Source organism: Psittacula echo, assembly GCF_963264785.1.
Source record: "Psittacula echo genome assembly, chromosome: 26".
Lineage (NCBI taxonomy): Eukaryota > Metazoa > Chordata > Aves > Psittaciformes > Psittacidae > Psittacula > Psittacula echo.
Genome location: NC_137761.1, coordinates 3712867 through 3738056, shown reverse-complemented (window position 1 = coordinate 3738056; position 25190 = coordinate 3712867). Strand labels below are relative to the sequence as shown.

The 25190-nt window shown below is 49.1% G+C and overlaps 2 protein-coding genes across 2 annotated transcripts; both read left to right on the top strand.

The window, feature by feature from the left end:
• Positions 1 to 10264: 10264 nt before the first annotated feature.
• Positions 10265 to 12007, top strand: LOC308230413 (uncharacterized protein; the record flags this gene model as incomplete). Its single annotated transcript, XM_080635115.1, has 2 exons — positions 10265 to 11252; positions 11397 to 12007. The coding sequence occupies 2 exons, from the start codon at positions 10265 to 10267 to the stop codon at positions 12005 to 12007; spliced, it is 1599 nt and encodes a 532-aa protein (XP_080491241.1).
• Positions 12008 to 24935: 12928 nt separating this feature from the next.
• LOC308230320 (uncharacterized protein) lies at positions 24936 to 25190 on the top strand (the record flags this gene model as incomplete). Its single annotated transcript, XM_080634954.1, has 1 exon — positions 24936 to 25190. One exon carries the CDS (start codon positions 24936 to 24938, stop codon positions 25188 to 25190), a length of 255 nt encoding a protein of 84 aa, XP_080491080.1.

Here is a 25190-nt window from a genome sequence, read left to right as displayed (position 1 = left end):
CATCTGTCTTGTCTGTTGGGGAAGAGTAGGTAGAGCTTGCTTTGGTGGCAGTGAGCTGCTGAAGAGGTAAAGCTGTTTTGAGTAATCTTCATGAACCACTGCCCCTCTCGAGGACCACTGAGCCCAGTCCCTAAAGGCTCAGGGCAGATGGAAGCATGAGGGAGACATCATGCTCCCGTAGCCCTGAGAGTTGCCCAGGGTGTGCCCAGCCCTGAGTCCACCTCAGTGGCACAAGTGTCCCTCAGTGCCTCAATGTATGTCATGTGTGGATGCTGGACATCACGTTTTGTGCATTAGGCCATTTTATTGAATGCTTTGCCCTACTAACCTACTGAGGGAGAAACTTAAGTTGTAGGGAGAGATGAATTACAGCAAGGAACAAAAGACAATCCTCCGTCCCACCAGCTACATACATTTCCCTCCCTGTCCTTACCCACCAGCTTGTGATGTGGAAAAAGCACAGAGAATTAAACAGAAAGTAATCTGGAGGCTTCAGAAACTGGGTAGGTCTCCAGCATGCCTTGGTCACAGCAACATCCAGCCCATTTGCTACCTGTCATCCAGCAGAAACATGGGCTTCTTGCATTCAGGACAGATGTGAGGATCACGCCTCTCTCATAACCCACACAGAGGATATAATCAGGAGGTGTCAAGCAAACGCATCACGAGAACACGTATGCCTCTGTGGCAATTATACCCCACCCTACTGATAGAGCTTTGGTAGCTACAACCTGTGTTCAGAGTGAACCAAAATACTCACTGCTCACAGTGTTCTTTGGGGACATCTGCACTAAATTGCTTAAAAAGAGCTCTGCCCCCCAAATGCTGGGGAGCTTCGCCTCTGCAATGTGATTTCCCTTCATTAAGGAGGGATGTACCTGGGGATGGGGCATTAGGCTGAGATTTGAAAGCTCTGGTTTAAATTCTGGGGTTTGAGCCTTTCCCAAATCTCTCTCCCCTGTGCATAAAATGGAGGCATAACAGTGCTTGCTCTGATTTCCACTCTTCAGTACAGAAACTCCCATTTACATTCCTAGGGAAACGGACCTTCAGGAGCAGTTGGTTGGAAGTAAAACACTCCTTATACTTAACAGATGAAAGACCTCAGTTAGCTCAGGCAGGACTGAGACTGGCTGTAAAGCTAATTCCAGTTAATGTGAGCATTTCACTTTGCTGTTGAAATGCAGGAATATGGTGTCAAAATCTGATTTTCTTGCTGCTTCTTCACAGTTTGCAAACACTATTGCTTTGCTGTTTGCAATGAGGCCTTTACAAAGGAGCATCATGTGCCAGCACCTCTGTGTAACTCTGACTTACCCAGCCAAGCACAAACCTCATCTAGAAAAACCAAATCAGGTTTTGTTATGCCCCACTCCTGAGCACACGTACCTAAAACCCCAGGACTCATCTTTTATGTGCCAGAACATGTTAAACCTCTTACTACTGCATCCTGAGTGCCCTTGATCTTAATAGCGGAGATAAACAAGCTGTTCTAGATATGCTAAGTATGTGCTGCAATCACAGCCCTTCATTTGGTTTCCAGACAAACAGTGAATCCCTTGACATCTGCCTTCCCTGCCCTACTTACATTCCTGGTCCAGGCATATCACAGAGGGGCTTTGACATTAGCTGTGATTGTGTCTCCATCATATTAGGTTTCATGGTCCCATCTGAGTATTTCTAGATGTAAAATAGCAGTCCTATTGTAGAAAGTACTGCACCAGACCTTCCTATACTTATTATATTTAACTTCATTTGGCTCTACCCACTTGGCTACTCATCCATATATTCTCAAGCAGCCAGATGTGTATGAGTACTTTGTGCAGGATCACTTGGGAGTGACACAGGGACACCAAACACTAAAGCATGGCATCTCATGGGCTTCTCTTGACTGAACAGTGTTTGGGCAAGCCTTTTATAAAAATCAGTAATTAGAGGGGGATAATTTGTGTCAGTCACTTGGTTCCTGGGCAAGGTTGCAGCCTGCTGACCAATTTCATTACTTTATACATCGCAGAGCTACTGTCTGCTTGCTGGGATGAAGCATGAAAGAAAACACACTAGTGATATGGGTATTCTTCTACCTGTAATACAGCTTTGGAAATCACATGTTCTTACAAGTTTTTGGAACCTCAGGCTGGCTGATAGACTTCCAAAGGTTTTTCTAACAGAAATATCTTTTGGGGCCTCTTAAAAGCCCTGAAGCTGTTCCATGAAATCCCTTTCGGTTGAGAACCTTCCACAGAGCACTGGGGAGAGGGTCCCTTGTCCTACACCACCAATGGTGATGCCTCCTTCATCCCACTGTAACACTTGCGATAGAGCTTCATCCAAGAGGCAGAAGCTCAAAGGTGAGATAAGGCTGAGCAGGTTTCATGCTCCAGGGCAGGAAATGCACACTGGCAGAGCAGGGAAGGTGGCACTTAGCAGACTACCAGAGGCACAGCCTGCTCTGCCACGAAGCAATAATAACACCAGCTACTGTTGCCACAATCAGCTATATCTGCGTGGAATATCCTTCCAGCACTCCACTTCAGTGGCTGCCCCATCCCTGGCAATGTTCAAGACCAGGTTGGATGAGGCTTGGAGCAACCTGATCTAGTGGAAGGTGTCCCTGCCCATGGCAGGGGATTGGAACTGGATGATCTTGAGGTCCCTTCCAACCCAAACCATTCTATGATTCTATCAATTCCCCTACAACTCTCACAGTTAAGGGATGATGTGCTCCAAGAGCAGAATAGCGAAGATGACCCCTTGTATCTCTTAACGCATTGAGTAAATCTGGCAAAACACTGTGTGCAGCCTGCATATCTGTTCCATTCTTTCAGCAAGAGGGGCCTATTCTTACATGCTTCTAAGAGGTTTAAAGAGAGTCTGTTGTATATTTGTCTGCCCACTGGATATAAAACTCCCACTGATTTTTGCTCAAACTTCTCCTTTTCCATCATGTTCACTCTGCTTATGGCAATGCAGTCAATGCCCAGAGCATCTGAGCATCTCTCATAGCTATTATGTGCGTAACTACCAGTGAGCATAGCAGAAAATAGCTTTTGGCCTTTCTTTAGAGCCAAATGTAAGCTGGCCATGTACACTGTCCACGGAAGGCACAATCTAAGCAAAACCACTGGGAAATGCCACTGAAGTTAGGCCAGTCCACCACCCCGAGGGCAAAGACAGCTCTTCCAGCCTGCACAGTGTGGATGGACAATTCCCATGATATGGGAATGTGGTGGCCATGCCCTTGCAGCACCATCAGCTCACTGCCCTAACTGTCAGGGAGGACAAATGATCCCTCTGCTCTTGTGCTGAGGTCTCTGCAGGCCAGCGTGGGCAAAAATGGAAAGGTCAAAGTCCCATCCCAGTTGCTCTTAAACCACGGCACATCTCCATGAAGACCACTTTGGCCTTTAAGGTTTATTTCCTTCATTTCTCTGTAGGTCAGATCCTACAAAGCTCTAAATCACTTGAAGCCTCCCAGATTTGCATCACTTCAGCTTCTGTCTGCATAGGTATGTGTTATCTTTCAGGGAGCTTAAACCCATTGGAGCAGAGTCTAATGTGTGTCCCTACAGCCCCTGGCAACAATGTGGGTGTCATTAGAAACATATAATACACTCCTACTAATCTGCCAGTTACAACACAAGATAATAATATGCCAGAGCCAAGTCTGGGTATTCAGAAACGTTTTCTAGAATGAGAGATAAGCTATCTAATTATAAAGACAAAAGTTCCTTCCCCCCCACCATGTTTCCTTTCTGGAATGTTGGACCCCTCTGTAAAGGGAATGTGAAAGTAAATCACTTGTTTCTTCTGAAACTCCTTGAGCATGTTGCTTTTCCCCATTTCTTCTCTTTATTTGGAGTAGGTGGGGCCATTCAGTGATTTTAATACACCTGAAAACAAAAGAGGTGGAGGAAGGGAGATATCAATCAGAAATTACGAGCCCAAGATTGTGCCAAGGAAGTGGGTAGTTGTGGTTGGGTTTGGCTAGTAAATAAATCAATCATTGTTTCTTTCCAAGAGGAGGACTAGATACTATATAAAAGTACCTGCACACTAGGTTTCCTCACTCCATTTAACTTCTTTCCACCCATTCGTGCCGTGGGACACGGTAAGTTGTTTCATGCTGCTGATGAAAACTATCTTGGCTGATTAGCTTTGGAATGCTAACCTGGAAAAGGTGGGAGTAAATAGGCTTTGGGGTCTCCTAATCCAAAAATTCCTCCTTATTTATGGTCTTTTTATTTCCTAATGATTCAGTCTGTGGGATTATGTAATCACATAGGAAAGGGAAGCTGAGACATAGAACACATGGTCTTTGGAGCCCCTTTATTTCTCTGGGCTCAACACCGTGTGGTACCACTGTATACAGGCAGCTCCTAAACACTCTTGGAATACAAATCCCAAGAAAAAGGTCAGGAAAAGGAATTTTTGCAAGTGCTCAGCAAAGAGTGGCGAACAAAGGAACTGAAATACCAAATGGGAGTCTATCCTCATTTTCCAGCCATTTATCTAAATTGGAAAGGCTCTCTTTTCACCACCTTTATTCTTGGAGGAACCATTTTCTCCTCTGACATGTTTGGGCACCTGACCTACTGAGTAGAGCAGACAAGGACATGGTGGGAGTTAAGTGCCAAAGAAGCGCTCAAACTTCACAGCATCCCTGTAGGTTTCAACCTTGGGTACAGGCACTAATCAAGCCCTTGCAAGTGGTGACCTAGAGCATTCTGCGGCTTTCTGCAGCTACTTCTGGGGTTTACATTGCTGCTATCTTTTTCACAGGATGTTCCTCTTCTCATTTTTAAGAAGAAATGAAACCAAGTGCTCTTTTGAAACCAAGATTGAAGAATTTCAAAGTGCAATGAAGTTACTTACTGTTATGCAAATGATGAGCCATGTTCTTTGTTTCTTGTACGTCATGGAATATTAATTCCATGAGCATTATAGCCCTTTCAAATTTCCCAAACCACATTTGGGTAAGGGTAATTCTGGTGTACCACAGCCTTGTGTACCGCTTGCACTGGCATTGCCACAACTTGCTCCAAGAAGGGATTATTAAGGAATGATTATGGTTGCATCTGCTCTAGAAAGAAAAGGCCATTTAGATACGGATAGTGGAGGTCTGGCAGAAGACCTGCTCAAGGGATATGGAAGTAAAAGGTGGGGAGCAAAAAGGAAGCAGAAGACATCTTCATATATTGGCCTGCCATTGAAAGAGGATGGGGAAGCCCAGTAACACAAGCTTTTCTCTCCCTGGGTTTGCTAAGCCCTGGTTTTTCTTTCTTTTGCAGGATTCCCAGACACCGGTGACAATGGGTTCTCATCAACAGAAGGGTGATGGACAAGGGATCTCTGAGTCTGGTGGATGTCATGGCGGTGGTGGCGGAGGAGGTTCATGCCACGGCGGTGGTGGAGGAGGATCTCAAGGATACCAGAGCCAAGGATCATCTTGCCATGGAGGAGGCAGCAGTGGCTACAGTGGAGGTAGTGGTGCTATTTACCAGACCCACATATCATCGTCCCCCTTCGGAGGAGGAGGAATTTCAAGCCACCAGAGCCAAGGATCCATCAGTGGTGGCGGCGGAGGTGGAGGAGGTGGTGGTAGTTCAGGCCACCAGGAGCAAGGACACATCTGCATTATTGGAGGAGGAGGAGGAGGTGGTGGTGGTGGAGGTGGTGGTGGTGGTGGTGGCTCAGGCCACCAGAGTCAGGGTCCCATCTGTATTAGTGGAGGTGGAGGAGGAGGAGGAGGAGGTGGTTCCAGCCATCAGAGTCATGTGCCCATCTGCATTGGAGGTGGCAGCATAGGAGGGGGAGGAGGAGGAGGAGGTGGTAGTTCAAGTCATCAAAGCCAAGGTCCCATCTGTATTGGTGGAGGAAGCAGTGGTGGTGGTGGAGGTGGTTCCAGCCACCAGGGCCAAGGTCCCATCTGCATCACTGGAGGGGGTGGTGGTGGTGGAGGAGGAGGTGGTTCTGGCTACCAAAGCCAAGGCCCCATCTACATTGGTGGAGGTGGTGGTGGTGGAGGTGGTAGCTCAGGTCAACAAAGCCAGGGCCCCATTTGTATTGGTGGAGGAAGTAGCGGCGGTGGTGGTGGTGGAGGAGGTGGTTCTGGCCATCAGGGCCAAGGTCCCATCTGCATCATTGGCGGAGGTAGTGGAGGAGGAGGTGGTTCCAGCCACCAAAGCGAAGGCCCCATCTACATTGGTGGAGGTGGTGGTGGTGGAGGTGGTGGCTCAGTTCAGCAAAGTCAGGGTCCCATCTGTATTGGTGGAGGAAGCAGTGGTGGTGGTGGTGGTGGAGGAGGTGGTTCTGGCCATCAAGGCCAAGGTCCGATCTGCATCATTGGTGGAGGTAGTGGAGGAGGAGGTGGTTCCAGCCACCAAAGCGAAGGCCCCATCTGTATTGGTGGAGGTGGTGGTGGTGGAGGTGGTGGCTTGGGCCACCAAAGCCAAGGTCCCATCTGCATTGGAGGTGGTGGAGGAGGAGGTGGTGGTTCCAGCCAACAAAGCCAAGGTCCCATCTGCATTGGAGGTGGTGGAGGAGGAGGTGGTGGTTCCAGCCAACAAAGCCAAGGTCCCATCTGCATTGGAGGTGGTGGAGGAGGAGGTGGTGGTTCAGGCCACCAAAGCCAAGGTCCCATCTGCATTGGAGGTGGTGGAGGAGGAGGTGGTGGTTCAGGCCACCAAAGCCAAGGTCCCATCTGCATTGGAGGTGGTGGAGGAGGAGGTGGTGGTTCCGGCCACCAAAGCCAAGGTCCCATCTGCATTGGAGGTGGAGGAGGAGGAGGTGGTGGTTCAGGCCACCAAAGCCAAGGTCCCATCTGCATTGGAGGTGGAGGAGGAGGAGGTGGTGGTTCCAGCCACCAAAGCCAAGGTCCCATCTGCATTGGAAGTGGTGGTGGAGGAGGTGGTGGTTCCGGCCACCAAAGCCAAGGTCCCATCTGCATTGGAGGTGGCAGTATAGGAGGAGGAGGTGGTGGTGGTGGGTCAGGTCACCAAAGTCAGGGTCCCATCTGTATTGGTGTAGGAGGAGGAGGTGGTGGTTCCAGCCACCAGGGCCAAGGCCCAATATGCATTGGAGGTGGCAGCATCAGAGGAGGAGGTGGTGGTGGTGGTGGTGGTTCAGGCCACCAGGGTCAAGGATCCATCTGCATCATTGGGGGAGGTAGCTCAGGAGGAGGTGGTGGTGGAGGTGGTTCGTCCAGTTCTGGAGGTATGTCCATCCAACAACAGACCCAGCCGATCTCCTGGCCACCGCAGACTAAACACAAGTAGTGTCTGCAGAAGGGACCTTTGGATCCAGAAAACCCAAGATACAAACATGCCTCACATTTCTTTCTCTATTAAATTAAAGAAGATTTGCATTATTCCTTTGTCCTCTTTCTTGGGATTTTCCTGTGCAGCTTCCATCTGACCAGACCTTTTGATGCCATGTATCAATAACCTCCAACCAGGGTGGTTTCAGATGTCTGTTCTCTTCATCAATCTTCTAGTGCTTGCACAAAACAATAAAATTTGCAGTTCTAGAGAGCTTTGGTGTCTGAGTGGTTGGATTTTGCTTTACACTTTCATTATTGCCACTATTATGGTTTTATTCTGAGTTGATGCTGTTGTAATAAGGCTCCAGAGCACAAGTGCATTAAAACCCACCTGCAGAAGAGATGCTGGATTCACTAAATGTTCTTAAGGTCATCCTGACTTGTGCCCACAAGATAAGGTACCACAAAGTTAAACATTGCAGTCTCCCTACCTCATCAAAATATCATAGAATCGTAGAATCGCTTGGGTTGGAAAAGACCATGAGATCAACCAGTTCCAACCCCCTGCCATGGACAGGGACACCTTACACTAGACCATGTCATCCAAAGCTCTGTCTACCTGGCTTTGAACAGTGCCAGGGATGGAGCATTTACCACTTCTTTGGGCAAGCTGTACCAGCACCTCACCACCCTCACAGTAAAGAACTTCTTCCTTATATCTATCCTGAACTTTCCCTGTTTCACTTTAAACCCATCAACCTCTGTCCTATTGCTACAGTCCCTGATGAAGAGTCCTTCTCCCTGGAGCCCCCTTCAGACACTGGAAGCTGCTCTGAGGTCTCCACTCAGCTTCTCTTCTCCAGACTGAACAGCCCCAATGTTCTCAGCCTGGATCCATACAGGAGACAGCCCCTGATTATCCCTGTGGCCTCCTCTGGACTTGCTCTGACAGCTCCATGTCCTTCTTATGTTGAGGACACCAGAACTGCACACAGTGCTCCAAGGGGATGTCAAAGGAGTTTTAAATGAGTTAGAAGACAAAAAATGCAAAAGCTCCAGTACAAAGGATTACAAGGTACTATCAATCACGTGTGAAGCTGAAGCCCTTGCATGTGCATGGTGCAGGAGCTCTTGTTGCTCACAGCTGCACCAAGTAGCAGTGGAGGAGAAATGAAGGGTCTCTCCAACCCTTATTCCAGCTCTGAACCCCTAGCTGAGCCAGCAGCAGGGACAGGACTTCAGAAAGCCCCTTCCAAGGGCTGAGGTGCTAAGCCTGGAGTAACTGGGGATGTCCTCATTCCCACAGGAATAAAACACAGCTCCAGGTATGAGTCTTCAGAGGGTGTTTCCCTATGGGAAATGATTTCTTTGATGTGGTATATTCTGGCAATTAGCAGGGAAAGGAAAATAAACCACCTCTGCCTGAACTGTTCTATGTGAGGCAGATGACAGGTGCCTGGAAGTGTCCCAGAAGAAATAAAAGTGACCCACACCTATAGTGGGTAAAACAGCTTAACATTTAATATGTCTCTTTACCCTCTGTCCTCTCATCCTTGGGTACTCCAGGGATGCTGGTGTCCTCAAAACATGTCCAGACGAGCTCCTTCAGCCAGTACTGCCACTGGAACAGAAGAATTCCTGGGATTTTCTTATGAAAAGTCATAGGGTGCTAAAATACCAGTGACTGGAACTGTACAAACACCACCATTGCCTGCACAGTGTTAACAGAAAGCTTGGGGTCCCACTTCGAGGAGGTGGGAGCATTGCTATTGAATATCCCTGCACCCAGAGCTCACCCAGAACCAATACAGCCATCAGCCACAATTCAGAGGCTCTCAGAGTGATAGCAGGAGCACAGAGTATCCTCAGGTCTTGTTGCTTCCTCAGAAACACCAAAGCCATCTCCCAAACTGGGATGAATTTATCCTTTTGGTTAATATCCATCAAGATACTGATATAGAGGGTGAACACTGGATCTTACCCTCTACCTGCAGCATTTCAGCTCCTTTCTAAAACAGGGATCACCCGAGGTCCCAGAGGCACTGCAAAGACTGCTTGACCTCTGTATTGTCCATAGTGGTGCACTCAAACAGAACTCATGGTCTACACTTCACTGGTGTAGTGGGAAAGTCCAGGTATGTGAGATTCCTTTGCTGCCCCAGCATCAGCACTCCCACCCAGTGCAGCCTTCTGCATTCCCCATGGCATCTCCATAGTCTCTACACACAATAGCCACGAGTCTCCACAGCCCCTTCTGCTGTCCATCACTACCCCAGCACCATCTCTTAGCTGGAGTCCCATGATCCTACCATGAACGACAACCACGAGAGCAGAGCTCACATGATGCCTGCAGCAAAACTGCAGGTAGCCTAGGAAGTGATGCACTAGAGAAGCATTGATCTGATTCCATGAGTCAGGACAAGTGGGCTGAGGGAGGACATTTTGTTTGGTAAATAAAGCTATCACCATTCCTTTACATGCCTCATTTCCCACTTGGGAAAACTAGAAAGGGTATAAAAGCTGATGGATCTCCCAGTGCTTCATTCGCTCAGCTTTGCCCTGTGTACATTGCCAGACCAAGAAGGGTAAGTCTATTTCTGCCAAAAGGAATGATCCTTCGCTTACTTTCACGCTTGCAAAACATAAATGCTTTGGTAAAGTGCATCTGATGGGTGGTGGCTTGAAGGACAGGAAGGTTCAGGATCATCTCATGCTACTCAGTGATGTGTTTTGTTAGTATAGAGATGAAGATGGAACAGCCATCGGATAAAGGACTCTAAATAATGGGTTGAGTAACCAGCAATCTGGTAATCTGTTGGCAAAATGGTTTATGTGAGTCTGGGATTTATGGAGCACCACTTGCTTACACGAATGGCAGTTCATCAGTTCTGGAGGTGGCTGGTGGGATGTGAACGCGTCTTTCTGGCTGGGGAATATTCTCCTGATGACAGTGGCTGCTCTTGAGTAAAAACATGTTGTTCCTTGCAGGGTCCTTGCTCAAAGATGTGCTCCAGACAGAGCTCCGGAGGCTGCCATGGAATGTCCTCCCAGTCCAGTGGCTGCCACAGCGGGGGCTCCTCCTGCTGTGGGGGCTCCAGCTCAGGAAGCAGTGGAGGCTCCGGCAAGATCATCATCAGCTCTGGTGGTGGAGGAGGTGGATCCTGCTGCAGTGGGGGCTCCTCAGGCTACGGCATTGGAGGAGGCTACAGTGGTGGATCCAGTGGGGGATCTGGCCAGAAGATCATTGTTAGCTCAGGAGGTGGAGGAGGAGGCTCATCTGGAGGCTGCTGCAGTGGGGGATTCAGTGGCGGGTCTTCAGGAGGCAAGATCATCATTGGAGGTGGAGGTGGTGGGGGTTCCTCTGGATGCTGCAGTGGAGGATCCAGCTATGGCATAGGAGGAGGATCCAGTGGCGGGTCTTCAGGATCAAAGAGCATCATTGGAGGAGGAGGTAGTGGAGGTTCCTCTGGATGCTGCAGTGGGGGATCCAGTGGTGGGTCTTCAGGAGGCAAGATCATCATTGTAGGTGGAGGTACTGGGGGATCCTCTGGAGGTTATAGTGGAGGATCCAGTGGTGGGTATTCAGGATCAAAGAGCATCATTGGAGGTGGAGGAGGTAGTGGGGGATCCTCTGGAGGTTACAGTGGAGGATCCAGTGGTGGGTATTCAGGATCAAAGAGCATCATTGGAGGAGGAGGAGGTAGTGGGGGATCCTCTGGATGCTGCAGTGGGGGATCCAGTGGTGGGTCTTCAGGAGGCAGTATCATCATTGTAGGTGGAGGTAGTGAGGGATCCTCTGGTGGCTGTAGTGGAGGATCCAGTGGTGGGTATTCAGGATCAAAGAGCATCACTGGAGGTGGAGGAGGTAGTGGGGGATCCTCTGGATGCTACAGTGGGGGATCCAGTGGTGGGTATTCAGGATCAAAGAGCATCATTGGAGGAGGAGGAGGTAGTGGGGGATCCTCTGGATGCTGCAGTGGGGGATCCAGTGGTGGGTCTTCAGGAGGCAGTATCATCATTGTAGGTGAAGGTAGTGAGGGATCCTCTGGTGGCTGTAGTGGAGGATCCAGTGGTGGGTATTCAGGATCAAAGAGCATCACTGGAGGTGGAGGAGGTATCGGGGGATCCTCTGGAGGTTATAGTGGAGGATCCAGTGGTGGGTATTCAGGATCAAAGAGCATCATTGGAGGTGGAGGAGGTAGTGGGGGATCCTCTGGATGCTGCAGTGGGGGATCCAGTGGTGGGTCTTCAGGAGGCAGTATCATCATTGTAGGTGGAGGTAGTGGGGGATCCTCTGGAGGCTATAGTGGAGGATCCAGTGGTGGGTATCCAGGATCAAAGAGCACCATTGGAGGTGGAAGCAGTGGAGGCATCTCAAGCTATGGCATGGGAGAAGGCTACAGTGGTGGATCCAGTGGGGGATCTGGCCAGAAGATCATTATTAGCTCAGGTGGTGGAGGAGGAGGCTCATCTGGAGGCTGCTGCAGTGGGGGATCCAGTGGTGGGTCTTCAGGAGGCACGATCATCATTGGAGGTGGAAGTGGTAGCGGTTCCTCTGGATGCTGCAGTGGAGGATCCAGTGGTGGCAGTGGTGGTTCCTCAGGCCAGACAATCGTCATCAGCTCTGGAGGGGGCAGCGGAGGGTCCTACCAGTCCTCCCAGCAGAAATGCCCTATTGTCATCCCCCACATCCAGCCCCATCAAACCAAGCAGTCCTGCCACTGGCCCTCCAGCCAGCAGAAGTAACAGCCACGGAAGCCCTGTTGTCATTCAGAGCATCCCTGCTTTTGTCTTCCATATCTGCCTGCTTCCTTCGTGCATGTCACCTCCCCTTGTCTTCCCTTGATGCTACATCCCTGTGCTGTGGCCTCCCAGATGGATCTTCTGTCCCATTCATATGAAGGCAAATAAAGGTTACTGTGTACTAAGAGAACTGTTTTTTCACGGTTGCTTTCATCCTTTGTCAGTCCCATGTTTACATTCAGAAAGTGAATAACACATCAAATACTTTCCTCCATGAAATGTTTTTCAACCTCAGTGCTGGAGCAGAGGGTTCTGAACAGGTTTTGCTTGGGAAAATACATGTTTCTTAAGCAGATGACTATTGTCCCTCTGGCAAATAAAGGCTTCAACTTTAACCTGGGAAATGCCTCCACCTCGGTTCCCCTGCCCAGAGAAGGAAGCAGACCACAAGCTCTGGGTTTCACTGCAGGAGTTGCCAGGGCAGACAGCAGCACCCTTTGGAAATACAGTTGGGTTTCATGGGCCCCATTGCTCTAGATTTGTCACAAGACAACCATTAATTATGGTAGGCAACATTCAGTAGCATTTGTGCTGAGGTCAGCAAGAGTTTCTCTTCAGGATACGTGTGATGACAGTCTTCCATTCAGTACATTTTAAGCTAAGTGGATGTTTTTGTCCATCTTACATATCCAACCGGTAGGTAGGAAACAAAACTAAGGCATCCAAACACTTGAGGGATCTCAAGTCACTTGAGTTGACTGACCAGCTTCTGCTTTTTGGAGCTGGAGAGCTCTTCTTACACAAGTACTTTACCACATCAAATGCTATCAGTGTTAGCATTGTTCTGCATGAAGGAAGCTGCTAGGAAGCTATAGGAGCTGGGTAAGGATTTATTTCTCTCATAACACTGCCCACTCAGGCACTACCCACTGTGGTGTTTGCAATGGTGAGACTGAAAGACAATGTAACATGTCTGCCCACCCTGAAGGTGACTGGTCTATAGGGCTGAAAAGGGCCCAGAGAGCATCAGAAAACAGGCAGCGTGGCCTATATTTGGGGCAGCTTCCACCACAAAGCCTCTTGTATTCATCCTTGCCTTTACCCAAAACTCTTGCTCTTTATCCTAGGGGAAGTGGTGGCAGTATCGACCTCTCTAGAAGCTCTGGTTCCAACCACAATCTTTCTCCATGTGCGATAAGTGCTACACATGTGTCCCCTACAGGTCCCATATTTCCAGCCCCTCCAGGGTCCAGCCCTGCGATCTCCACACACCAGCATTGGCAGGAACACTTCTCACCACCCTTGCCAAAAGCTTCCACAGCCTTCCCTCACATCCTGGATCCCCATGAGCTGTAAATCCTTGGTGCCCCTTTGTGCAAGTCCCTACAGGTAGAAGTCACAGAAGGGATCAAGGTGGTGTGATGCTGTAGCACAACGCCCAGATTTCATAGGTTAGAGCCAGAGTTGCACTGAGACCTTCAGTTTCCCATTGGTGATGAGAGTGGAGCTAAGGCCACTGGACGGAGTCCAAAGCAAAATGAAGGAAGCCCCTTGAACCCATGTTCCTGGTGTTGATGGTCCCGTCCCCATACCAATGGAGTTGCAACCATGCTCATCATCATTTCCATTGTGACACGGCTGGGCTGTCTGCTGCTGCCGTCATGCATCCTCTTGACTGAAACCTCCCAATTATTCTTTCCTCTACTCAGTCTCCATAGAGGGTGGATGCTGTAGTCAACCTTTAAGCACGTGTGACGCAGTGACAGGTTGAAGCTGCTGCAAACACAGCAGCTATCACTGCAATAACTGCTCACAAACTGTCATTCTTCAGCAAGCAAAAGACCTAGATACCTACCCAGCCCCAGGCATGAAGCAGGACCCTCAGAAAGTAGGTCTTGCTGGGACAAAGATGCTGAAAGTTCTAGAGTTCAAGGGTAGGGTGTTGATGGCTTTCAAATGCACCTTTGCAAAGAAAAGGGATGATCAGGACTCCGTGAAGCTGGAGCTGAACACAGACAACCACTGCTCAATCTAACAGCAGAATCGACCCTGGAGACCCAAAAGGGTGAAGGGAAATGGCCACCACATCACTGCAACCCTCATGGGGCCCTCTGAAATAGATTTGGGCTGAAGTGCTCCAAAGCAGTGCACTACCCACTACACGTTGTAGCTCTGGCCTGTTGACCCCATAGTTGCCTTTCCCAATGGGGTGGACATAGGCCTGCTCCCCACCCAGCTCCCCATCTTTCCAGGTTTTGAAGAAACCCTCTTTCCCCCAGAATTCCCTGGGACCCTACTCTGGAACATCCTTTACCCTTGTCCTTCCGTCACACTCTAGCCCTAACTCACTTCAGCCTCCATCCCTCAGCATCTGCTTTGTCTCCACTCTCTACTGAGTACCCAAAAAGCTACAGCCTCACAGCAATTCATTGGGGAGCCCCAAGGGGAACCCCCAGAAGCCATTTGACCCTAAGTTTCAGAGCTAGACTCCTGGAAATGAATCATTGAGTAGAACTATCAACAGCGATGAAGAACGTGATTGATACACCTCCTTCGTCAGCACCTATATGCTTCAAGTGAGTCAAAGAAGGAGGTATCTAAAGCCAGGCTCATAAATAAATCTATCAGCATTCCATAGGGTGTCTCACTTCCCTTAAGAGCTTAATGTATCAATATAAAAGCTCATCTATCCCCAGGCTCTTCATTCACCTGCAACGGAGCCTTGCACACATTTCCAGTTGCACTCAAGGTAAGCCCATTGCCATGGAAACCTTTTGATCCCAACGCAAAGAGGTTGCTCCACCAGTTGGTCTTTGAGCATGCTTTGACGCAGGGAAGCCATCCTGGCTCAACACGGGATGGGGTTCATGGAAGTCCAGTTTGGTGTGCCAACTGGACTGAACTCCCTGCAAAAGGGAGTTGTAGCTACATTCTAAGGGTTGAATTTTCAGCTGCTGTGAGTTTTAGCAGTCTGCACATCCAGAAGGATCTACAGTGGGACTAAAGCTGTTAGACTGCTGGCTCTCAACATGTCAGAGCACATGTGCAGATCTCTAGAAGTGCTCTCAATCTCCCTGCATGCAGAGTTTTTCCATAACTGTTGTGATCTGCAGATCAGGCCCTGGGTGCTTTTCATTTGAGGTCTTCCCTCCTGCCTAAAAAGGGTGAGGGAGTTCATGGAGCTGCCAGTCCCATAGGACTGCAGAAGAAGGGCCAGATGGGGTATTTCCTGGTTACTGCTCTATCTCTGGTTTGCTATGAAGGTTCAGCTGCATATCCAAGGTGCTCCTTTCTGACAGCACTGTTTCTTGCAGGGTCCCTGCTCAAAGATGTGCTCCAGACAGAGCTCCGGAGGCTGCCATGGAATGTCCTATCAGTCCAGCGGGTGCCACAGCGGGGGCTCCTCCTACTGTGGGAGCTCAAGCAGCTACGGCGGTGGCAAGATCATCGTCAGCTCTGGTAGTGGAGGAGGTGGATCCTGCTGCAGTGGGGGCTCCTCAGGCTATGGCATGGAAGGAGGCTACAGTGGTGGATCCAGTGGGGGATCTGGCCAGAAGATCATTGTTAGCTCAGGTGGTGGAGGAGGCTGCTGCAGTGGGGGATTCAGTGGCGGGTCTTCAGGAGGCAAGATCTTCATTGGAGGTGGAAGTGGTAGCGGTTCCTCTGGATGGTGTAGTGGAGGATCCAGCTATAGCATGGGAGGAGGATCCAGTGGTGGGTATTATTCAGGATCAAAGAGCATCATTGGAGGTGGAGGTAGTGGGGGATACTCTGGAGGCTGTAGTGGAGGATCCAGTGGTGGGTATTCAGGATCAAAGAGCATCACTGGAGGTGGAAGCAGTGGAGGATACTCTGGAGGCTGTAGTGGAGGATCCAGTGGTGGGTATTCAGGATCAAAGTGCATCATTGGAGGTGGAAGCAGTGGAGGATACTCTGGAGGCTATAGTGGAGGATCCAGTGGTGGGTATTCAGGATCAAAGTGCATCATTGGAGGTGGAAGCAGTGGAGGATACTCTGGAGGCTATAGTGGAGGATCCAGTGGTGGGTATTCAGGATCAAAGTGCATCATTGGAGGTGGAAGCAGTGGAGGATACTCTGGAGGCTGTAGTGGAGGATCCAGTGGTGGGTATTCAGGATCAAAGTGCATCATTGGAGGTGGAGGATACTCTGGAGGCTGCAGTGGGGGCTCCTCAAGCTATGGTATGGAAGGAGGTTACAGCGGTGGATCCAGTGGGGGATCCGGCCAGATCATCATCAGCTCAGGTGGTGGAGGAGGAGGCTCATCTGGATGCTGCAGGGGAGGATACAGTGGTGGTTCCTCAGGCCAAACAATCATTGTCAGCTCTGGAGGGGGCAGCGGAGGGTCCTACCAGTCCTCCCAGCAGAAATGCCCTATTGTCATCCCACACATCCAGTCCCATCAAACCAAGCAGTCCTGCCACTGGCTCCCCAGCTACCACAAGTAACAGCCGCAGGCAGCCTTGGCACTCAGCAAGAGCAGCCCTGCGTCTGCCATGTCACCTTTGTACCTCCAGACCTGGCTCTGTTTGCCTGTTCCTTTCCATGTCCTCTCCTCTTCTCTTCCCTTGATGGTGCATCTCTGTGCTGTGAAGTCCAGGGTTAACAGCCTGGTGCTGTTAAAATGCCTTTGACACGGTTTTGCTGCTTTTCCAAGGAGTGTATTTTATAATATATATAATAAATGTAATAACACTTTAAGTGTCTTTGGGGAAAAGTTTCTTTTTTCTTATGTTCTTGGAAGCTAGAGAAGACATTTCTCTCCTCTCTATAAAGAACATGCTGGCTTCAATAGTGTATTGCTGTTGATGCAGTTCTAAAGCCACCCGCTTTATAGCCCTTCATTGTCCCCCTGGGCTCCATGACAGTGCAACAGCACAGCCTAGAACATAGAACAGCCACAGCATCCAACATCCTTTTGGTGCCTGGGCACTGTGAAGCTCCATCCCAGCTCATGCCTCTATGTCCTCTGAGGTTCCAGCGCGCAATGACCATGTCTGTGGAGCAATGAAGCGCTACTGGGGATGTGACCAAGCCCAGGAGGCTCAGTCCTGAAAAGCAGGGATCAGTGCTGACCCTCAACAGCAGCTCTTGCTGCATGGGGTGGTTAATAACACCAAGCCAATGTCCATGTTCCTGGCATATTCCCCTTCCCTTGAGCTTTGCAAACCTTAGAACATCTCTACACAGAGGGCAAGTCCCAACACACTGAGTCAGGCAAATCAGCCCTAGGCCAGGCAGAAGGAAATAGAACCAGCAGCAAGTCCCTCAGGCAGCTCAACACACTCCAAATCGTGTCTCCAGGCCATCAGTCCCTCCTTGCCCGAGCTTTTGAAATCTACCTTGAAATGCCAAGGGCAGCACCACCACCTCCATGCACAGCTTTCTGCCCAGTAGATGTGGCCTAGACATGGCCTTTTGCCAATGCTGGGACTCACTGTCCCCACAGCAGAGCCGAAAAGACCTAATCCAGCCCAAAAGCCATGCTGTGGGCCCAAGCTGGAGCACAACAGGCTGCAGTGCAAGGCAGCACTACCAGCATGGCCACAGCACATACCCCTTGCATCCCTCTAGAGCAGTTTCCTTAGCACTTGATGCTGTTTCCAAGCCAGAGGAAGGACATAGAATACAAAAATGAGGAAGGAAAGCATTTGGAGGCATAATCCCTCATTAGAGTAACCCAGTCACAGTAGGCTTAAGCACATTCACACCTCTGCAATTCTCCCCAGGGCCTCTAAGATTTCTCAGAGTATCTCTAACACCCTTGCAAAATTCTGATGAACTTCTGGTTGGGATGTAAATGTCTTCCTCAGAAAACCTCCCACTGGAGCCACCAGTGAGATGCTGTAGGCATCCATGTGCTGTGCTGCATCACCAGATGCCTTCTGAGCATTTGTCTTCCCTTCTCGTGGGTACCCACGCATCACTATCTTAAGCAATGCTCCAAGCACTGCTATCACTGCTGAACCAGCCTCCCTGTCCTTCACTGAGTAGGACCTGGTCGCCACCACCCTCTGCTCCACACTCTTGCTCAGCATTTCCCTACACTCACCCTCTCACCCACCTCCCCTGGTTTCCCCCAGCATCATCACCTCAAAGCGGTCCTCTATGGCACAGGGCAGGAGCACAGGAATAGGATCATTAAGCAGAAGTAGCAATTACTGCCTCATGCAACTCAACGAGCAGTATGAAGGAAAGATATTGATCAGATGTCATGAGTCAAAGCAAACACTGAAATCAGTGTTTGGTAAATAAATCCTTGCCATTCCTTAGTGTGTCTCACTTCCCATATATGCTAAATGCCATATAAGAGTTCCTGTCTGTTAAAGCTCCTCATTCAGTCGACTTTTAGCTTCTAAATGTGTTTCCAATGGCTGAGAAGGGTAAGTCTGCTCTTTTCTGAGTCTTTCTTATTTCATACTCAAAGGAGATAGCTTCACCTGAGATCTTGACACGTGCTTGCAGCAGTACAATTAACAAGTTTTTAACAAGTACAATTGCTGCCTCACAATCCATAGAGATCTCAGGATCTGTACAGTTTCTGGCTTTGGTGTGGATCAGATCAGTGGGAAGCAAGGTGAAACCAGGTCACGGGGATGAAAGAGGCTAAAAACTCAGCTGAGTCTGTAGCTGGACCAGCACGTGGTGACTGCATTGTCTTTATAGTTTTGAAGGTGTTTGCAACATGCAGGACACATTCTTGATATAAAACAACAAGCCTATGTTGTATTTCACAATGGTTACATGCTTCTATGTGCCGATTACCTTATGTAAAAGACTTTTGGGGATGATTTGCAATGATGGCAATAATACAGCCAACGATGTCATCTTGCATAGATATTTGGATCCACCATTCTTGCAATGTTTTAAAAACAGAAACAAGCCTAATCCTTGCTGGTTTTACGGCTCATGAAGGTGAGTGGGAAAAACCAAGGCAGTTATCAGATATTAAAGAAATATATGTCAGATTTAGATTTCTCTAGAAATACACCCTGGAGAAAAAGAGGATCTCTGCAAGTAAGAGTCAACACTCTTGCATTTGAAGAACAGCAAGGCAGAACCCAATTTTGAAGCCTGGCATTGTCCCACGCCCCCACGCACACACACTTTTCTGACCACACCACCTGAAAATGGTACAAAAATTGAAGTAAAATGGTCTAAATTTGGGGTTTGACTTTTTCCTGTTTCAGATTTACCACTATCTCCGAGGGAGAATGAGGTGCGGCCGGCGGAACAGGGGCTACAGCAATGACATCTCCTCGCACCACGGCTTCCCAAACATCCAGGGACATGGCACCTTCTTCTGTGGTGGGGAAGGCTCAGTCACATACAGCCGAGGAGCTTCATCCTTCGAGCCCATGCCAACATCATCCACCTACAGTGTATCAGGGGGGTATAGATGTAGCGGTGATGGATCTGTTGTAATATCCAGTGGTGACAGTGGGGGGACTGGCTGGGGCGTTTCAGGGGGGACAGTCCCTGTCTATGGTGCAGGGCGAGGAATAGGGTATGGCAGTGAGGACTCATGCAGGAGCATCACTGGCAGCTCAGGTGGGGGATCTGGCTGCCACAGTGAGAGAATGGGCATCACTGCGAGAGAAGGTTGTGGATACGGATACGATGCATCACCGAGATGCATCCCAGGGGCAGGTGGTGGATCAGGGCACTATAGCGGGGGATCGGGCTATAGCATGGGATACTCAGGCCCAGAGCTCAGCTCTGGAGGTTCTGGGTCCTCCCAGGCCGTGCAGCAGAAATGCCCCATGGTGGTTCCCGACATTGAGGCCCAGCAGAGCAAGCAGAACAACCACTGGCCCCCCAGCCAGAAGAAGTGACGGACCCAGCAGCTTCCACTGCTCAAGCAAAAGTGCCCTGGATGTGCCACAATGCACAAACCCAACTGTGTCATTACAGTCAGGGAGTTCTGCATTCCTCACTTCAGGCTGTGCTAGAAACATTGCTGCAAGCACTGCTGGGAAAAGTGATTTGTGCTTTGGTGACTGGAAAGATTCTTCTTTCCATCCCCTTTTGCTTGTGGGTTGGAAAATAAAACTTCATAGTCAGTGGGAAATTCCAGTATCTGAATGAATCCTTTCATTTCTACTCAAAATCCAAGTACTCAATAAGTCCAATTCACAAGCTTTATCCTCAACCATTTTTGATATGTATTTTACAACCATATACAAATAGTATTTATTTTAATAGAATTAAACCATGCTCAACAGCAAGAGAAGGTTCTTGGCTTTGCTCTTGCTGAACTCAGAGCTTCCCCCATGCTGTCCCCATCAAATGGAAATGCTGTGCCCTGCTGAGACCCTCTCCATGGCCAGACTCTACAAGCTACAGTAAGGAGATACTCAAAATTCCCAGGTGATTTCCAACTGATTATTATTTACACCGTGACCTTGGGAGTGCAGAGTTGTTTACTTGGAAGAAATTACACACCAGGCTCCTGGCCCAAGGGAGATTGCAGGTGATGTCGTAAGCCAAGAGCACGTAAACCTTCTGCTTGCACCAGATGAGGCAACTGGAACAAGCTCGTTCGCTTCTTTGCATTAACCTGCTTCATTTGATAGGATCAGGCCCCAAATTAGGCACAGGGAGAAGATGGTTCCTCTGTGCTGTGCTGATGGGACACACGGGGGAGGCTTGAACATCCAGTGCTGGTTGTTACGTGGTATTTGCCAAACATTTTGTGTTCCAGGACTGTTCCCTAGGGTGTTTTGACTCCTCCAAATATTGGTAATGAAGGGAATGACCCACCCATAGATCTGCGCCCATTTCAAAGGAACACTAAAGAGCACAAAATTACATTGTACAATATCTTTCACCGACCTGTGAAAGGGATTTTGACCCTTTCAGCTCAATAAAACCCCAGAAAACTTTGCTCTGATGTTTGTAAACCACCACAGCTTATAAAAACCAAAATCCTCCGAGCTCCAGCCACGTGTTTGGTGCCACAATGGGTATCATTCACGCTGTAAAATGTTGTAAGTCTGTGGCATGGGGAATATTACGCAAGGTTTTGTCACCAGCCATATTAAATTCCATTCTAAAATTAGTCTCTGATATCATTTATTTGCATCCACTTGTGTGTCTAAAATCTACCACTTAATAACTGATTCCTGTTATTTTCCCTACTTTATTTAATAGTACCAAAGGTAGTGAAGGAACTCAAACAACTTCCAAGAGACTTCCAGAACGCTGATTAGTCTGGAGTATCCAAAAACTTCTTGTCTATTCAACTAACTGACAAAAAAAATCCCAAAAATAGAAAACACTAAAAGTACATTCCTCATTCCCTGTCCCATCTGGCTGGGTTTTTTTGAGGCTTGTATCAAAAAAGCATTCCACAAGCTTAGATGTTGACTGGGGTCGATGATGTAAGGGTGGTGAGGCAGTGGCATAGGGTGCCCAGAGAAGCTGTGGCTGCCCCATCCCTGGCAGTGCTCAAGGCCAGGTTGGACACAGGGGCTTGGAGCAAGCTGCTCCAGTGGAAGGGGTCCCTGCCCGTGGCAGGGGTTGGAACTGGAGGAGCTTTAAGGTTCCTTCCCACCCAAACCAGTTTGGGGTTCTGTGATAGTTCAATAGACCCAGGGAGAAGGAAGATGCCTTTGCGCTCAGAGCTTGAATACAAGGAGCTGGGGCTGCATCCCACTGCCTTCTTCTGCACATTAGGGCAGCTACAGCTCATCTCCAGCATGAGGGTGAGAGCAGGCAGAGGCTGGATTTTATACACAGGATACACATGCGCATTTGTACATGAAGATTTCCTCCTCCCTTGTTGTGCAAGATCATTCTTCATGGCAGACGAACTGTGATAACGCAGGACTCTTGTCCACAAGCATGTTGGTGCTTGCAAAAGCCATGGCCCCCTCTGCTTTGTCTGTTAGTAAACAGGCAGGTTGAATGGTAAACACGGGTCTGGCTTCTTGATGAAAGTCAGAACTGGTGTCTCTGGATTGAAGCTAAAGAAATTGTTTGGAGATAGCAAGTGGGAGCCACCCCTCTGCTTCAGATGTTCAGTCAATATCTACCCAACAAAACCTTGACTCCCATGCTTGCAGAGGGAGTTAGGTGCAAAGGGAGTGAAAACACAGGGCAAAAATTGCACAGTCAAGTTACTAATGGGAGGAAAAAGGTGAAACCGGGGCTGTTGCAAAGCCGTGGTTGCACAGCTGATTTCACCAGGGCCAGACCGCTGCTTTGCACCCAGGATGCACCCATCCTGCCCTAGGGGAAGAGCTGGGTGAGCTTGAGATGCGTGGTCAGCTAGGTACGTGGTCTCTGAGCTAGCGCTTTACTCACAGCTTACTCATGGGTGCAAGGTTTGCTCAAGAGGGTTCAGTAGGCACATATTTCCCATCACAGACAATGGCTGCTTCAGAGGCAGGCAAATGAAAAATCAACTAAAATAGCAGAAAACCAGACATTTTAAAAGAGCAATTATGGTCAAGGCTTTTTAGTGTTGGCCTGGGAAAAATGTCAGCAATGCAAATCAGGGATAAGTGTCAGTATCAGTGAAAGGGCTGTAAAATCAGACATGAAGTAGATGACACAGGTAGAGAAACTGCATCACATTTTGGGGGTATTCATAGGTATAAGTCAAGACATCCAAGAGTGGCCTGTACCGCTACCTGGCCTTGCCAGGTCACTTTCCAGTTGTAGCTCTTGGAGCCAGCCACAGTCGCCACAGGCCTCATTATACTTCTTTTATTGCTCTGGGCAATGACACAGTCAGAGAGCACAGATTGAAAGGGGACCCTTGGCTAAGCTTCTGGCACCTGCCAGAGGTGTCTTAGAAGGTGAAGACAGCTTTAAAGATGCTTTCAGAGGACGTCAAAGAATCAGAACCATGGAACGGTTTGGGTTGGAAGGGACTTTAAAGGTCATCCAGTTCCAACCCCCTGCCATGGACAGAGATGTCACACTACAGCAGGTTGCTCCAAGCCCCGTCCAGCCTGGCCTTGAACACTGCCAGGGATGGTAGCTTCTCTGGGCAGCCTGTGCCAGCATCTCACCACCCTCACAGGGAAGCACTTCTTCTTTATACCTAATCTGAACTTCCCCTGTTTAAGTTTGAACCCACCATTCTTTGTCCTATCACTACACTCCCTGATGAAGATTCCCGCTCCAGTATCCACATGTGATGTGGACTCCCTAAAAACTCACCAGTTTCTATGTCAAGGACCTGAAAGTGCTGCCTCTTGTACACTGTGCAAGACCCAGCCCTGCCAAGAGCAGTTAGAGGTGACCGGTCGTCATGACCTCTCCTCCCTTCCAGACTTTGGGCAAGAGGTTTCAGGAGGATACAAACCCAAAAAAGCACTACCTTTGCCACCCATTTTGCAACCTCAAACTCATCTTGGCATGACAGTGAGACAGTCAAACCACCCACACGGTTTTCACTCTTCGAGCATTACAACCTGCACGGGGCAGGGTTGCAATTAGAGCTGTGTAACACAAGGAAGACAATCTACTGTATGACAAGTCAATCAAAGAAACCAGGTTGAATAAGCTTTTGAAGATGGGGGATAATTAGAGGTGGGGCTGTTTTGTAAATACGTTGGTCATTTTTCCTCAGGGGTTTATTGCATTTTCAGGAAGGGAGTTAGGAACTGTATAAAAGTTCTCGGATGGGAGAGCAACTCATTCGCTCCGCTTCTCTCCTTCTGCAGAGCCTTCACAGCCAAGGTGAGTTGCTATTCCACTGCTAACATTGCCTTCCTATGATAACTTGCTGAGCTGAGCAGAGTTATGCTCTTGAAACAGACGGATATGTCTGCAGGTGCTGGGATTATTGGGAGCCAAGTTCTTGCTGGGGCAATTTTGTGCCATCAAAATTGGTCTCAAGACTGCCTATTTATAATGCAAAATGTATTGTTCTTATCACACATAGGTATATTTGCATTACTTTAGTGCTCAGGACTCCTAGTTTCCAAAAGACAAACTGTAAATAAGAAAGGAAAGGTTTTAAGGTCATTTCCAAGCCTAGCCATTTTATGATTCTATGATTCTATAAAGGATGGGATTTGGGAATGAAAAGGAGACAGCAGGCTGATCTTTCATAAGAAACCTTCTGTTTAAACTGGGAATTTTAATTGCTCTTCCGAGCCTGACTGCTTCACTAAGCTCCTTTGGAAAATGGAAATCTTCAGGAGCTGAAAACATTAAGCTGTCATTGAAGAACTTTAAGAAAGAGCTCAGGAGGCAGATTTCAGTGATGAGAGGAAGGAGCAGCACGAACAGCCTTCAGCTCACCTACCTGCATCTGAATGCCTTCCGCCTCCTTGAAATCTCAGCTCTCCTCAGAAGATGGTTTAGATGCTCATAACTAAGGAAATTGGGTCCACAGGGCACAGAGAGAGCAGAGGACACAAGAAGGGAAGAAGGCAGAGGAGTATTTTCATTTTGAGCACACGGCTTTGCAAGCGCATTTTGCCAAGGCTCTGATACTACCAGTCCTGGCTACAAATTCACCGCCTATGCCAGGGCCCCTTTAGGCTGTGAGTTTTTCAGACCCTTGCCAACATACCTCTTGTCAGTGCAGCATAAACTGGCAGTCCACAGCTCATTTGCTCCTCCGTTACACAGCCTGAAATAATCCCAGGGTGTCTTGCCTCGGTGCTTACGGGATGCAGCAAAGGAGAGCAGGGAAATGGCTCATGGAGCCTGGGAGGGATGGAGATCAGGGCTGCTGAGGGGGTCATGGGGGCGTTGAGATGGTGTGGGATGGTTCAGCACTGTGAGAACAAAGCTCTGAGCTGGGGCAATGGGATGGGCAGATCCTGACGAGCCCCAGCAGGCTCCAAAACCAAGGAAAAGCCAAAGCAGAGGGAGGCAAACACTCTGCCCTTCGCACACTTACTGACAATGGCCTTTCCTCCCTAGGGTTGACCACCCCAACCGAACCATGTGCTCCCGTGGAGACAGAGGCTGCCACAACACCGAGAGCTCCTGCCACAGCAGAGGCTCCTCCTGCCACGGCTCCGAGGAGGTCGTCTGCGACGAAGTTAGGGCCGTGCAGGATGTGACGCCCGTCGTGGTCCTCCCTCCCCAGGGCCCCGTGGTCACCGTGCCCGGGCAGGTCCCAGTGGCTCCTGCTCCCTGCCTGCAGCAACAACAGATCAAGCAGCCGGTGCAGTGGCCCCCGCAGCAGCAGAAGTGA